Source organism: Macrotis lagotis, chromosome 1 (genome assembly GCF_037893015.1).
Source record: "Macrotis lagotis isolate mMagLag1 chromosome 1, bilby.v1.9.chrom.fasta, whole genome shotgun sequence".
Taxonomy (NCBI): domain Eukaryota; kingdom Metazoa; phylum Chordata; class Mammalia; order Peramelemorphia; family Peramelidae; genus Macrotis; species Macrotis lagotis.
Window position 1 is genome coordinate 254,304,710 of NC_133658.1, and position 14,872 is coordinate 254,319,581.

General features: G+C 35.9%; 1 protein-coding gene across 9 annotated transcripts in view; it reads right to left on the reverse strand.

Annotated features, from left to right (window-relative positions):
• The window catches only part of NFATC2 (nuclear factor of activated T cells 2), a 204,640-nt gene that overhangs the window by 25,250 nt on the left and 164,518 nt on the right, over positions 1–14,872 (reverse strand). For 2 of the 9 annotated variants that reach the window (XM_074210255.1, XM_074210254.1), the window contains exon 10: positions 7,004–7,091. The exons of the other annotated variants lie outside the window; for them this stretch is intronic. In XM_074210255.1, the coding sequence (XP_074066356.1) occupies positions 7,048–7,091 (44 nt within the window). In that variant the 3' untranslated portion in view covers positions 7,004–7,047. The remainder of the gene's footprint in view (positions 1–7,003; positions 7,092–14,872) is intronic. 9 annotated transcript variants of the gene reach the window in all.

The window sequence follows — 14,872 nt, forward strand, 5'->3', positions numbered from 1 at the left end:
GGTTCATTGTAAGAAATATATTATTATTCAGTTGTGTCTCTCTGTGACCCTATTTTGGGTTGTTTTTTTTTTGGCAAAGATACTGGAATGGTTTGCCATTTCCTTCTCTAACTCATTTTACAAATGAGGAAACTGAAGCAAACAGGGTTAAATGACAATGCCCAGGGTCATGAAGATGAGTCTTTCTATCCACTGGGTCACCTAGCTGTCCTTGGTGAGAAAAAAGAAGCAAAATTTTGGTGTTTGGTTTTATGCTTACCCTAAAAGATATTCTTAAATTGGTCTAGCACTTTAAAAAATTTCCTAGTGTTTTCATACCTATAATTTAAAATTTTCACATCTATAACTTCATTTGATTCTCAGGAAAACCTACAGGATAGGGAGTACAAGTGTCATTGTCTCCATTTTACAGAAGAAGAGATTAAGGCTAAGATTAAGATTCAAGAATTTGTGTAACTTATCCAAATATTCATGGAGTGCAGAGCTAGAGAGGAAAGAAAAAGGATTCAATTCTTCTTTAAATGTTTTACTGAAATCCCTGTCAGGTATGTGATCAAAAATGAGGTCCCCATCTGCTACACTTGGCCTCATCTAGGATAGTAAAGGATGTCTGGTAAGGGCCCTGAAATCATTACCTAAAGTAGATAATGGCCAAAGAAGGAAACATCAGTCCACAGCTCCCTCTTTGTGTGCCTTGCTATCTACTGACAAGCTGGCTAAAATCATTCCAGACGAGAAGGCTGAGGATTTATTATTTTTATTGTTACTTAAAGAGTGATATAGTGAAAGCAAACTGCCAGGAGTAGGTGAGATTTATCCTGTTCTGTGTGAAGCCCTTTTAAGCCAGGATTGTGAAGGGCTTCCTGTTTTTTCAACCCAGGAAATGAGTAGGGTAGATCATTAATGGAAACTTTTCACAGCCTTAAATTTCTAAAAATAGCAGAGAGGTTAAAAAAAAGTGGGCATTAATAATGTAGAAAAGGGTCATTTCCATCTGATAAACAAGTGGGCACCAGCTGTAGCAGACAAGATGAGATGGGGAGTTTATCTCTTTGTGAAATCTTTCAAAAACACAGTGCCTTTCTCTTTATTAAGCCCACCTACCTCAAACAAGATGAAAGTTGACGTGTTAGTTTACAATATATATTTTATTATATAATGACTGCCTTTAACCAAACTTATAAGGAAGACTTGACTTCAAATCCAACCTAGTTGACCCTGATCAAGTCACTTAATTCTGTTTGACTCAGTTTTCTCATCTGTAAAGTGAGCTGGAGAAGGAAATGGCAAACTATTCCAGTACCTTTGCCAAGAAAACCCCAAATGGGATCACAAAGAGTCAGATATAACCAAATAACAACAAAAACTATATAATCTTGGGTTATGAGCTTTCATTTTGTCTGCCAGTCCAAAAACTTTACAACAGCAGAGAATTAGAGGATTCTTGTTCCTACTATATGTGATTTGTACAACTATATGCACTTAGTGTTTTAATTTTTTTGGAAAAGCAAAATAATTCTGCAAGAAGACTGGGTACTGCTTGGAGAACAGAGCATTGTATACATCATACCTTATGGTCCTGGACAAATATCACCAAATATCTATAACATTTAACATTCAAGCATCTAATGTCTGAAGATCCTTCCCAAAGAGTTGAAAAGAACATCAAAAATCACTTATTTTAATTCCTACCAGAGCAGGAATTCTCTATTCAGTATCCCTGCCACATGATCATCTAGCTAACAGAGCTAAGATTTGAACCAGGAAGCCTTGGCTGTACTCCTAATCCTTTCCCTGGGTATACTTAGCCTTGTCTTTGTGCCTAAGGACTCCCATCTTTGTGGATCCCTCTTCAAAATCAGTTCAGTCTTAGGAGATTTCAAAATTTGCTTTAGAAAATGATACCGGGGGTGGCTAGGTGGGGCAGTGAATAGAGCACTGGCCCTGGAGTCAGGAGTACCTGAGTTCAAATCCAGCCTCAAATACTTAACAATTCCCTAGCTGTATGGCCTTGGGCAAGCCACTTAATCCCATTGCCTTGCAAAAACTAAAAAAAAAAAAAAAAAAAAAAAAAAATGATACCAAGTGCTGGACCCAGAATGGACAGTTTTCCCAAGTAAGTCCAAGTTTCTGATTCAATCATGAAAGTCTGCTCCCTAATTTGAAAAAGCAGAACTAAAAATGCAATAAAAAAGAAGTAAGAGACAGATGAGCAGGAGGGTGAATTCCAAAGAGGAACAAGACTTCCCTTCTCCTGAGCTTTGGGAAAGATGTGCTGGTACATGTATAACAATCAGCTCCCTGGAAAAATATATACACATGATACATTTTTAAAAAGCATAATCTTCATTATTAACATTTTTGCCATCACTTTTTTAAGTATAGTTAATAAAAAAGAAATAAATTTAGCCTTCATTTGTAGCATTTGCCAGTGTCTAAGGTATAAAGTCTCACACTGAAAATAAAAAAAAATTGACCTTTAATTTGAAATCCAAGCTTTTTTTTCTCCATACTTAGCTTTATTGAATTGACAGCTATTTTGTGAGTGGCTATTGTGAACAAAGTTTTCTGAGCTTTGGAAAACTCATGACCTCCGGAAGTAGTGCATTATACTTTGCAACAGGTCTAATTATAAGGAATTTTATATATTTTTTATATATCCCTACTTAACAATACATGGAATGGGTAAAAAATTCAAAGATTACTAATGCCACAACATGATATAAGATCTGAAAGTAGAAATTGGTGATTACTAAAATAATGAACTTATTCCTAGACCATGTTGAATCTTTTTCTTCAGTACTGTTTTGGACTACATATAAATCTATCTTTGAGTTCAACTTGGTCCCCTTAGTTTATCCCCCTTCTGTGACTCAATCACTCTTTAGCTGTCAGAGACAGGAGTATGAGGGAGAGACAGCAAAGTGGGAGGGAACCTAGTTTAGGTTCCTGACAGGACAAGGGCTTCTCTTCTTGGTTCCAGGGAAACCCCAAATCTTGATTTCTCAACATGTTGAGTAAAAAATCTCAAAATAAAGATAGGGGTTTTGGCTGAGAATGAAGATATCTGGGGACTGCCGTTTGTTCCTAGGAAAGCAATTACCAGCTTTTCAGCCACCAAAAGCTGTTTTTCCTGGCATCATCACCTGACAGAGTGAGATCAACAATCTGTAGCAAAACAACCCTAAACCAAGTTCAGGAGCACCAGAATCTTTCCTCTGCCTCTGAATAAACAAAAGAAAAAGTCAGGAACTACATGGATCACCTGAGAAATGGATGGCAACTTTAGAAGGACATTTTTAATTTCATAATTAAAAAACACATAAAAACAATAGCCCTAAACCATGGTGACTATCACAGCATTATTATATTAATCTAAAGAGATGCCTTTCTTTCCTTTCTTTCTCCAAGTCTCATGTAAAACCTAAATGTGTCTATTAGATTTATGCTCTGTGCACAATTTCTATTACATTTTTCTACCAAGATCATCTAATCTTTCTCTATTCACCTGGCCCCAACATCCCTAACACTGGAGAGAACCATTACAGATGGTGGGAGATTCCCAAGAGTTCCTTTGTTGGCATATTGAGGCTACTCCTCAGTGATGGAACCCAGGAACTCAGGGACACTGAATGAAGAGGTGGGAAGAGAAGGGAAACTGATACAGGTGGAGTCCAGGGAGTAGGAGTTTGCCTACCTGGCAACTGAATGAGAGTCTGGCCTAGGAGTGGGGTGGAGAAAGGACATCAAAGGGCAAATGGAAATAACTAGGCCTTACTTAGCCCCCCCCCCCACTTTCCTAGCTAGGTTGTTTCTAACTTGAATGGTGTCTTACATTTGTAAAAAAATCAAAGCTTTTTTATTTTCTTTTAGAAAAAACTATTTCTCTGAGATAGATCTGCTTTAAAAATAAATAAATGTGACTATTGTGAAAATTATTTTTCAGTATATATTTTTCTTTTATTTTTTCTTTCAAAGATTTTATTTCAGGGGTGGGACTCATTCAGGGGAGACTTATGGATCAATATAATATGTGACCAAAAAAAATTGCAATCAGAGTAGATCAACATACTTGGTAACTAAATTTTCCAGGAAACTTAACATCCATTTGGTAACAATAATCTAGAGATAGGGGGAATCTGCAAAACTATCAGGTGAAAAAACTCTATACAATTTCACTACATCTAAAAAACATTATTCCAGCATCACAACATCAGAATAGGTGTGAGAGAGGTATTCATGGGTCTTTGGTGGCAAAACAGACTGAAGTCAGACTTCCAGATTTCTGTATATCTACTTTGTCATAGAACTTCAGATCTGGAAGCAACAAAATAGGCTATTTTATTTCATGAATAGGAAGGCTTTTCTAACATCTCTTACAAGTTGCATACCTCTAGGGATGAGGAATTCACTAGTTGTTCCCCACCTCCCTCACCTCGCTGAGGTGACTTTCCATTCATCTATATTTTTCAGCTCTTGGAAAAACAGTCTTGACCAGACTATTCCCCTTGTTTGAGAAATTTTGTGGAATTCCAAGACCTACAGCCCCCAAAATAAAAGTACTTCTGTTTAGTGCTGGAAGCCCTTCACAATCTGTCTCCAATTCATCTCTCTAGAGCAATTCTTTTACACACTCTACCTTCCAATCAAAGTGGCCTGCTTGAAGCTCCAAATTCTCTTTTCCACTTCAGTGACTTTGTAATGGATTTCTAGCATATATGAGAGTACTCTCCCCTCTTCACCTTTGTTTGTTAAAATCTCCAGTTTCATTAAAGTCTAAGCTTAAAGACAGGATTTCTGACTCCCCCTGAAATCACCTTACATTGATTTTGTTTTTACTTATTTGTTCAATAATGCAGTAGAATGTAATCTCTTGAGGGCAAGGACCATTTCTTTTGTCTGATTCAATTACACTGGCCTATTTGCTATTCCTCCCATATAATACTCCATCTCCCATCTCCACACTCTTGCACTGATTAGTACTGATACCTGGCATGCTCTCTCTTCTCAACTCTGACTCTTAGTTTCCCTGATTTCCTTCAAGACTCAGTTCAAATCCCACCTTATTCAGTTCTTAAAGCTATTAGCACCTTCCCCTCTGAGATTATCTCTTATCTACTTTAGCTATACATATATATATATATGTATATATATATATATATATGTATTTGTATGTGTGTATGTGTATCAAATTCCCACCATTGGAATATAAACTCCTAGAAGGCAAGAACTGTTTTTGCCTTTATTTGTATTCCCAATGCTTATCATGGTGTCAGGATTTAATAAATTCTTTTTTTTTTAATTTTTTTAGGAGGCAATTAGGGTTAAGTGACTTGCCCACAGTCACATTAGAGTTTGAAGCCAGATTTGAACTAAGGTCCTCCTGACTCCAGAGACACTACTGTATCACTTAACTGTCCTTTATTTAATAAATTCTTGTTGATTCACTCTTTATTTCATCTAGTACTGTGCCCAACACAGAATAAGTGCTTAATAAATGTTGGCTGATTTGAGACGAATTAAATTCACTGTCATTTGCTGATCACTGCAGGTCCCATGGAAGAAAAGGTCAGTTCTTAATCACTTTTATATAGAAACTTCCATTCAGAAGGAGCTTTCATGTGCACACTGATGAAAAGCATCCTGGGAAGTTGTAAGAGACATCATTCTAGCATGATGGGCTAGATAGCTATAAGAAAGTTTAGAGGTCAGTTTGTCCTATCCTATTATTTTACAGATGAAAGAACTGAGATCCTGAAAAGGAAAAACTATTTGCCTCAAGTCACACAAGTAATAAAGAATGAGATTTGGTACCCAAGTCTTCAGACTCCCAATCTGGTTTTCTTTCCCCCTGCAGAAAAGGTTGCTTGAAACATACAGCCAGCTTTCAATTTTTCATATTATGCAAGACTTTCTTATTTGATTTTGGTATGTATAATATAAATTTGCCCTGGAATTTTGAAAATTCTATTTGTGCTTGTATCAGACTAATATTGAAAGGAAGATATATTTGCTCAGGGTACAAACTATGGCTCACAGGAGGCTGGTATGTATGACCCTGATTTCATGGTATGGAAAATTAGCTCAAAGACAATTGAACAGGTGGGGGGAAAATGTAGGTGACAACTAAGGATAATTAAGAGTAGTCTTTACATAAAAATAAATAGAAGTCAACTTCAACTTTGTGAGATTTTACAACCTCCTGAAACTTATATTTCACAAGCATGTTCCTAGTAAGAGGAGTGTGCTAGCAAATACTATCCCCATCTGGACAATTAATAAATCCCAGAGACCCCTGAGTGAAGATCTTTCTTTTACTGGAAGATTAACATGAAGACAACAGTTTTATGCATCAATACTGGTATATATATATATATATATATATATATATATATATATATATATATATGACAATAAGACTCAACATATTCCTACAACAAATCATTTAAATAGAGCTAATAGCATCACCTGAACAGAAAAAATGGCAAAGATTCTTTAGGGGCAGTCCTGGTTTCAGTGAAGCCCAATTTCCTTTTTTTTGTACTTGGCCAAGGGCCTACTCATCTACAAGTTTTTCCCACACGTAGAAATCCCACTAACAGTCATATAATCTTGTTGACTTAACAAAGGGTCACTGGTGAAATGCATGCAAATAGGGGCAAACCTTCAGCCACAAGCTTCTAATGACAAGAGAACTTTGATCTGCATTTGCAAAACAAACTTGTGCACAGGTTATCTTGATCCATGACAGTTGATGGATCATAATGAAGGGTGCCATTTAAAGAAGCATGCAATTCTCAACATCATATCCCACAACAGTGTTTGTCTATATGCTACATCCCTGGAGATAAACGGGAAATAATAATAATACAATGTAATTCCATGTAATATGTAATGTAATACAAGGTAATTCCATGGAAACACAAGGAATTAGGATCTTTTTGGAGAAAAAAAAGGTTAAGAAAACACACAGCTGGAGAAAAAGGCAGAAAATGTTGGTTACCTTCAACTTTGAATTCTTGTATCAAAGATCACAGTCATTCTGTTTCATATTATGTTTTGTATCCAGCTAAGGTGTGTATCTATCAGCTCTGAAAAAGATTTGCAAAACCATTTTTGAGAAAAAAAAATCACCTTTGATCTCTGTTACTTTTGCAACTCAGGTCACATTTTGTAAGTTTAATTGGCATCTCTTTATCTAAGCCAGGAAGTTTTGCCTAGGTCTGGGATTTCATTGGTGTAATCCCTAGTACTTTTGCACAATACCTAGCAGGTGGTCAATAAATATTTATGACAGACTACTCTTGGAGACTTCCTAGAGATAGAAAGTCTCTACTAATGCAAATCAGTGACTGTTCTGGGACTTGGAGTCTTCTAACTTTGTGTGGGATGGGGCCCTGAGATACAAAGTGACTAGTACATAGTCAAATAGATAGTATGGGTCAAAGGCAGAGAGTTCAGTCTAAGTCTTTTAGCTCCAAAGTCACAAAGTCAGCCCTCTATCTACTATGCCTCACTGTCTCTCAAGCCATTCTGAATCACAGACAAAACTTATCCTGGCCATTTTGGAAGACAGATTCTATACCACATTTGCTTTTTTTTTTTTACCAGAAACATAGATAATTAAATCCATCACTAAGATAAGATTTATTTGAAAGCAATTCAAAAAATTTGGAAATTTGGGAGTGTTGATATGACTGGGAGCATGACTTTAAATGTGGCAGCACTCTCACTGCAGAACTGTCTTCATGCAAGCATAAACTTCCAAATCTGCAAAGGACTTTTGACCAAGTCTTCATGTCTTAAACAAAGGCTATTGAGTCAATTTGCTCAGTTTCATACTAAGTTTCTCAACAGTACCTTAAAGAAACGTTCTGATACTTGATTCATGCAAATAGAAAAAGAAAATGCATTTGGGAACTTACATTTATTCTTGAGGATTCTATGAAGATATGATAAATATGAGCCCAGTTTCCTTCTTTATACTGATATAACCACTAAAGTCATGCAAATTCTTAAGACTCGGCGTATTTCCTTCCTGTTTTTCACAGATAATATGAACCAGCTCAAAAGTTCCCATTTTTCAATACCATTGCAATATAAGTAAAGACATAATTTTAAAAGGTAATAAAAGGAGTGTTTTATCATTCAGTCTTTTAAATTTGTATCTCCCTTTTTATTGTAATTTTAATCATTGCACTATATTCACATTTTATCAAAAGAGGGCTCAAAAATGTATATTTTAATTACATATTTGAATACATGGCTTAGAGATATTGGTGCAATTTGATTTCCTTATATATTTGACTCAGATATTGCTTGGACTGATGATTGTTGATGTAGTTGTGTAAATCAGAAATTTATTTCAAGGACAGAAGTAGTATCTAATACTTCTACCGATACATTAGTACTTGCCTTTAAAAAGATCTTCAAGGGGGCATGCCTGTGCTATAGATATAGAGATCAATTTATATATGTGATATATATATATAGAGAGAGACCAAGATATATTGGGATCTGTCCTTTCAAATATTTCTGCAACTGAAGACTTTTGTATGGAGTCTTCAACATGTACTATCTCTTGTGCTAAAGAATGTGTGTGGAGCAAATAGTGAGTGCTGCTTACTTATCTCCAAAAAGATGGGGTTGGCCTAGGTGACCTCAAAGATCTGTGGTACAAAGGAAAGAATCCTAGTTTGGGGGTGAAAAGACCCTAGTTTGACTCCAAGATATGTCTGCCTGGATGACCTTGGGTAAGTCACTTAATGCCTCCAAGCTTTAGTTTTCTCACATGTAAAAAAAAGTTGATCTAGAAAACCATTAAGGTTTCTTCTTACTTTAAATACAAATTAGGAGACAAGCTAAATGACCTCCAATGTCTGTCCTAGTTCCATATTGACAATCCTCTGATCTAGAAATCTGCAAGTGCCATATTTCTCCTATATTCCAAGGTCCCTTCCAAGTCTAACATTCTGTGTTTTTTGACATTCTACATTCTAAGTTCCCTCCCAGCTCTGATATTCTATTTTCTAAGGATACTCATAGTTTTAACATTGTATGATTAATATCTCTCCTAACTCTGACATTCCATGTTCTATCTAAGGCTAGTTCATCTTCAACATTCTATGATTACTAAAGGGCAAGAGAGTGTTTATGGTTCTTCAGGAACATTTGTGGGCATGTGGTAAGCCAAGACCCTTGTTTCCTCTTTGCTGTTTTTTCAGAAATGTAAAGCCCATGAGTTCAATAAAAAAATGTTGAGATAGTCCCTTTTCCACAATATAATGGAGCAATTTCATTTAAATTGCAGAATGCAAGATGGTTAGGAAAGCTCCCCAGTGGCCATTTCTTTTCTGTCTTACCCTTATGTTAGGCAATCATCTATAGTACTTTCCCCCCCTAGATACATTTGATTTGACATAAATTGTCAAGAGGATAAAGTGAAAAAAGAATCAATTTACTGAAAGATCTTACAAAGAAAACCAGCTCTTGTCATGTTGATAGAAACACAAAAACTGTTTGATTATAAAATGACAGCACTGCATTTCAAAATTCAATTTATTTAACTCTTATGAAGTACTTTCTATAGGTGCTAGAGACACAAACATTAAAACAAAATAGTCCCTGGCCTCAAGGAGTTTACATGAAACTACTGGGGTATATGATATGAACAACAGGAAAATATAAGGAGATATGAGAAAAGAGAGAACATAAACATCTGAAGGGAGGAAGGAGGGCAGATCAAAGAAACTTTGCAGAGAAGAGAGGAGAGTAGGCAGGGTGATACTCCAAGGCTTTCAGAAGCTTGATCAATATGGCAGGATGACTTCAGTCCTAATAAAAAGCAATAGTTTGTGGCAATGTATTATTAACCTGCCCTTGAATGGATACAGAAGAATTGCTAAGGCAGAGGGTGTTTGTAAAGGTTTGCAAACGTTTACTATTAATACACAGCACTTCCCAACTCTGGGCAGTTTCACTGGCTGTCCCTCATGCCTGGGTCTCTTGCCCCTCCTCATCTCTGCCTCTCTCTGCTTCCCTAACTTCCTTCAAGTCTCAGCTAAAGTGGCATCTTCTACAAGAAGTCTTCCTTGTCCTTAAATTCAGTACTTCCCTCTGAGACTAACCCAGTGAATCTTGTATGTATCTTGTTTGTACATAGTTCTTTGCATGTTGTTTCCCTCATTAGATTATGAACTTGACAGCAGGGACTGTTTTTGACTTTCTCAGCATTCCCAGCACAGTATCTGGTATATATTAGGTGCTTTATAAATCCTTGTTCTCTTGAATTGACTTCATCCTGGTGCTACAAAATTTATAGGAAACTGAACTTGAACCAGCTGAACCAAATATCCATTTATGCCCCATAAGTCTCACATGTTCTTGTTATCAAAACAAAGTAAAACTACTGCAACAGAAAATAGACATAACAATTTAAAAGAGAGTGACTGTGAGGAGATTCAGTCTTTGGATATCTGATTGTTACTGCTGTTATTAAAAAAAAAAAAGACTGGATTCAAACCCAGTTCTCCTTACTCCAAGGCTAGGTCTCAAGTTACTGACTTAGAGTATAGACTATAAGGTGTAAAAGCAAAGAAAGAACCATTCAACAGAAAGAGATTTGGGAACCTAGAACAACAGAGCTGGAATGGGCTTTAGAACATAGAAAACAGAATGTGGGAGTTTGTCTCATAGCTTCTTTTTCCATCCCCCATAGAGCCTTGCTTGTACAGAACTTTAATACTGGGTGAATTGAACTGAACTGAACCAAAAGGGATCTAAGAGGTCCTTAAGTCTAGGTCCTATATTTTAATCTTCTCATCAGTATTTCCACCCTGACTGATGTGATCTGCTGCCACATTAGGGACTCTGATCTCCCCCCTCCCCCTTTTATGAACTTGAGGAAAGAAGAAAAAGAAAAATTACTGTTTATGCAAAGGGTTTTATTTTTGAGGTACAACTTCCTGTTCAGTTATTGGGTTTGGGTACTTTATCATTGATCTCTCATCAGGAGATTCTGTGATAGTCAAAAGAAGCAGTGAGCAAAAAGAAAAGCTTATAGCCACTGACATGTAAGAAAGAGTTGTGGGGGTGGGGAAGAACTTTTGAAGACCTCCCCCCCACCAGAGAAATATAGGAAAACACAGCTGGATATCTCACCATTAAAAAGAAATGTTTTTATTCTAGATTGCTGTGACACCCAACATGTGATAAAAGTTAAAAGAAATACTTTATATCTGTTATTCTTGTTTTTATTGTTTTACTTTGACCAAGAAGATACAAGGGTTTTCCAGACCAAAGCTCAAACCCTTGTTTAGGACACATCAAGTCACTTCTACCCTCTCTCCCACCCCATATATATTGATTGGCCATTTCTCCTAAGAAATGTATAATCATATTGTCAGATCTTTGAGAAGAGAAACAGAGGAAAAACTTGTGTAGCAGTAGTAGAATTAGATGAGTGCTCTAAACTTAAAACAAACATAAAATTTTAATTTGGGGGCACTGCTCTCTTTAGAATTGGGGACCAGACCTATGATTTAATTAGTACAGGAAAGTCTAGCATAAGAACACTCTCTTCCAGGGATCCTGATCTGCAACTTAAGAGTATTAGGAAGTTGGTGGCAGTGAATGACTACCCCTGGACCACACAGCCAGTATGTAACAAAAAGAGGATTTAAACCCAAATATTCCTTGACTCTAAGCTTAATTCTCTATCTACTATCTATGCTGTCACTCATAAAAATTATTTCTTAATAAAAAAGTCTATAAGGCACAACTTACTGGAACAAAGAAAACTAAATCTATTTTACATAAAATGAAGAACAGCATTATTTTCCTCTAAATATCCAAACAAGAAATGAGTGCCTATTATCAGATTAAATAGTTTTGGTTTTTGAGGGGAGGGAGATACAGAATTGATTGTGTTTGCCCACTCTGAAATCAATCCCAAAGTAGGTTCAATAGAAACCAAGTGATTAACTATTGAATAACTATTGAATAAACTATCATATAAAAACAGAATGGAATATAATTTTGCTATAAAAAATGTCAAAAGTACAGTTTTAGAGAAACTAGGAAGACTTTTATGAACTGATGCTAATGAGGTGAGCAGAAGCAGGAGAGAAATTGCTATAATAACATTGTAAAAAAACAAACATTGAAAGACTTAATAACTCCAATCAAAGCAATGTTCAAACCACAATTCCAGGACCAGTGATGAAACATGTTACCAGTCTCCTAGTAAAAAGGTAGTAGATTCCAAACTCTGAATGAAATATGTTTTTCGACTTATACAATGTGGGAACTGATTTTGTTTTACTCCATATTTTTGTCACAAAGGTCTTTGTTATTGTTTTCTTTTTTTTTTGTTTAATTGGAGGAAATAAGAGGGAAAGAAAATAGGTCTTGTTTATTATTGAAAAAAAAAGTGATCTACAGAGGCAGAGCCAAGATGGTCATGAAAAGACAGTGACTCACCTGAGCTCTCCTCAAAACCCCTTTGAACAACTTTAAATAATGTCATAAAACAATCCCTGGAGTGATAGAAACCATAAAATAACAGTACAAAATAATTTTCCAGGCAAAGACAAATTTAGAATTATGGAAAAGTCTTTTACATCTGGGTAAGACTGGAGCACAGTTCAGTGCAGTTCACACCAGCATAGACCCAGCCCCAGCAATCCAAGAGCAGATCTTAGAAGTCACTGAATCTGCAGTGGCAGCAGCTGCTTCCTGGAGCTCTCATAAAGATGGTATAGGGGTTTGAACCTATAGATGGAAAAGGGGTTGAATAACTGGTCGGAAAATAACAGGGATATCTTTTCTGGCACTAGGGGCAGGACTCTGTTTCTTTACCCATACTTAGATCTGGGTCATAGTCCTGGATGGTAATCCCAGGGTGAGGAGAAGCACCAGTACACCAAGAGTTAGAGGTTAGGATGGAGCAGAAAAATCTTATAACAGGTCCAGAGCAGAAAAGAGTGTCTCTGGACAGTCACAGAGTACAAACCAGGAGAATAGGAAATGCACCCCCCCGCCTTGGAAGCACTGAAATTTACAGGTCCTTAGAAATATCTCTGAAAATAGTTGCATAAAACCTCTGAAACTTGGAACAGTGTGCTTTCTACCATGGAAGCAGAATCCCATTTTAGCAAAGAGTTATGAGTCAATAAATAGACTGGAAAAACAAGCAAACAGAAAAATTCTAACCATAGAAAGTTACCATGATAATAAGATCAAAACCACACTCAGAAGAAGATAGCAAAGTCATTGTTACAATATCCAAATCCTCCAAGAAAAATATGAACTACTTCAGGTCATGGAAGAGCTCAAAAAGGAGTTTGAAATTCAAATATGAGAAGTAAAAGAAAAATTGGGAGGAGAAATGAGAATGAGGGAATAAAATCATGAAAAAAAGTTAATGTTTTGATAAAGGAGAAACAAAAAATACAGAAGAAAATAACACCTTAAGAAACAAACTAGGTCAAATGGTAGAGGAAATATAAAAAAGCCAATGAGGAGAAAGATGCTTTGAAAAAGCAAAATTTGTCAAATGGAAAATGAGGCACAAAAATTCACTGAAGTGGGGAAGCTAGGTGGCGCAGTGCATAGAGCACGGGCCCTGGAGTCAGGAGTACCTGAGTTCAAATCCAGCCTCAGTTACTTAATAATTGCCTAGCTGTGTGGCCTTGAGCAAGTCACTTAACCCCATTGCCTAAAATAAATAGATGAAGGAAAAAACTGAAGGAAAAAACTCTTTAAGGAGTAGAATTGGTCAAATGGAAAAAGAGATACAAAAGCTCATTGAAGAAAATAATTCCTTAAAAATTAGAACTGAGCAGATTGAAGTTAATGATTTTATAAGAAATCAAGAAACAATAAAATAAAACCAAAAGAATGACACAATAGAAGACAAAATGAAATATCTCATTGGAAAAGTAACTGGAAAATAGAACCAGAAAAGATAATTTAAAAATTATTGGACTACTTGAAAGCCATGATAAAAAAAAAAGAGCTTAGATATCATCTTCAAGAAATTATCAAGGAAAACTTCCTTGATAATCTAGAATCAGAAGGTAAAATAAAAATTGAAAGAATCTACCAGTCACCTCCTGAAAAAGATCCCAAAATGAAATCACCCAGAAATATATAGCCAAATTCCAGATCTCCCACACCTAGGAGAGAAAATTGCAAGTAGTCAGAAACATTTCAAGTATCGAATGGGATAGAGGGGAAATACATTTAACAGGGGTAACTGAAAAAAAAATTGAAGCTAATTTCTCTATTAAAGGCATCTTTTCTCAAATATATAGAAAACTGAGTCAAAAATTATAAAAATAAGAACCATTCCTCAATTTATGATTGATCAAGAGATATGAACAATTTTCAGATGAAGTAATCAAAACTATTTAAAGTCATATGAGACAGCACTCTAAACGTATTGATCAGAGGAATACAAATTGAAACAATTCTGAGTTATTACCTCATACCTATTAGATTAAGAGGACAGAAAAAAATGTTGGAGAGGATGTGGAGAAAATGAGACATCAATGCACTGTTGGTGGAGTTGTGAATTGATTCAATCATTCTTTAGAGCAATCTGAACTATAACCAAAGGGCTATTCTTTGGCATATTCTTTGACTTAACAATGCTAATATTACATCTATATCTAAAAAAAAGAATTTTTTTAAAGTGGGAGGGAGAAAGGACCTATATGCACAGAAATATTTTTATAGCTTCACTTTTCTGGTGACAGGGAGATGGAAATTGTGATGATGCTTATCAATTGGAGAATGGCTGAGAAATTTTTCTATGTGAGTTTGTTAGAATACTATTGTGGTATAAGAAATGATGAACTGACTGCTCTCA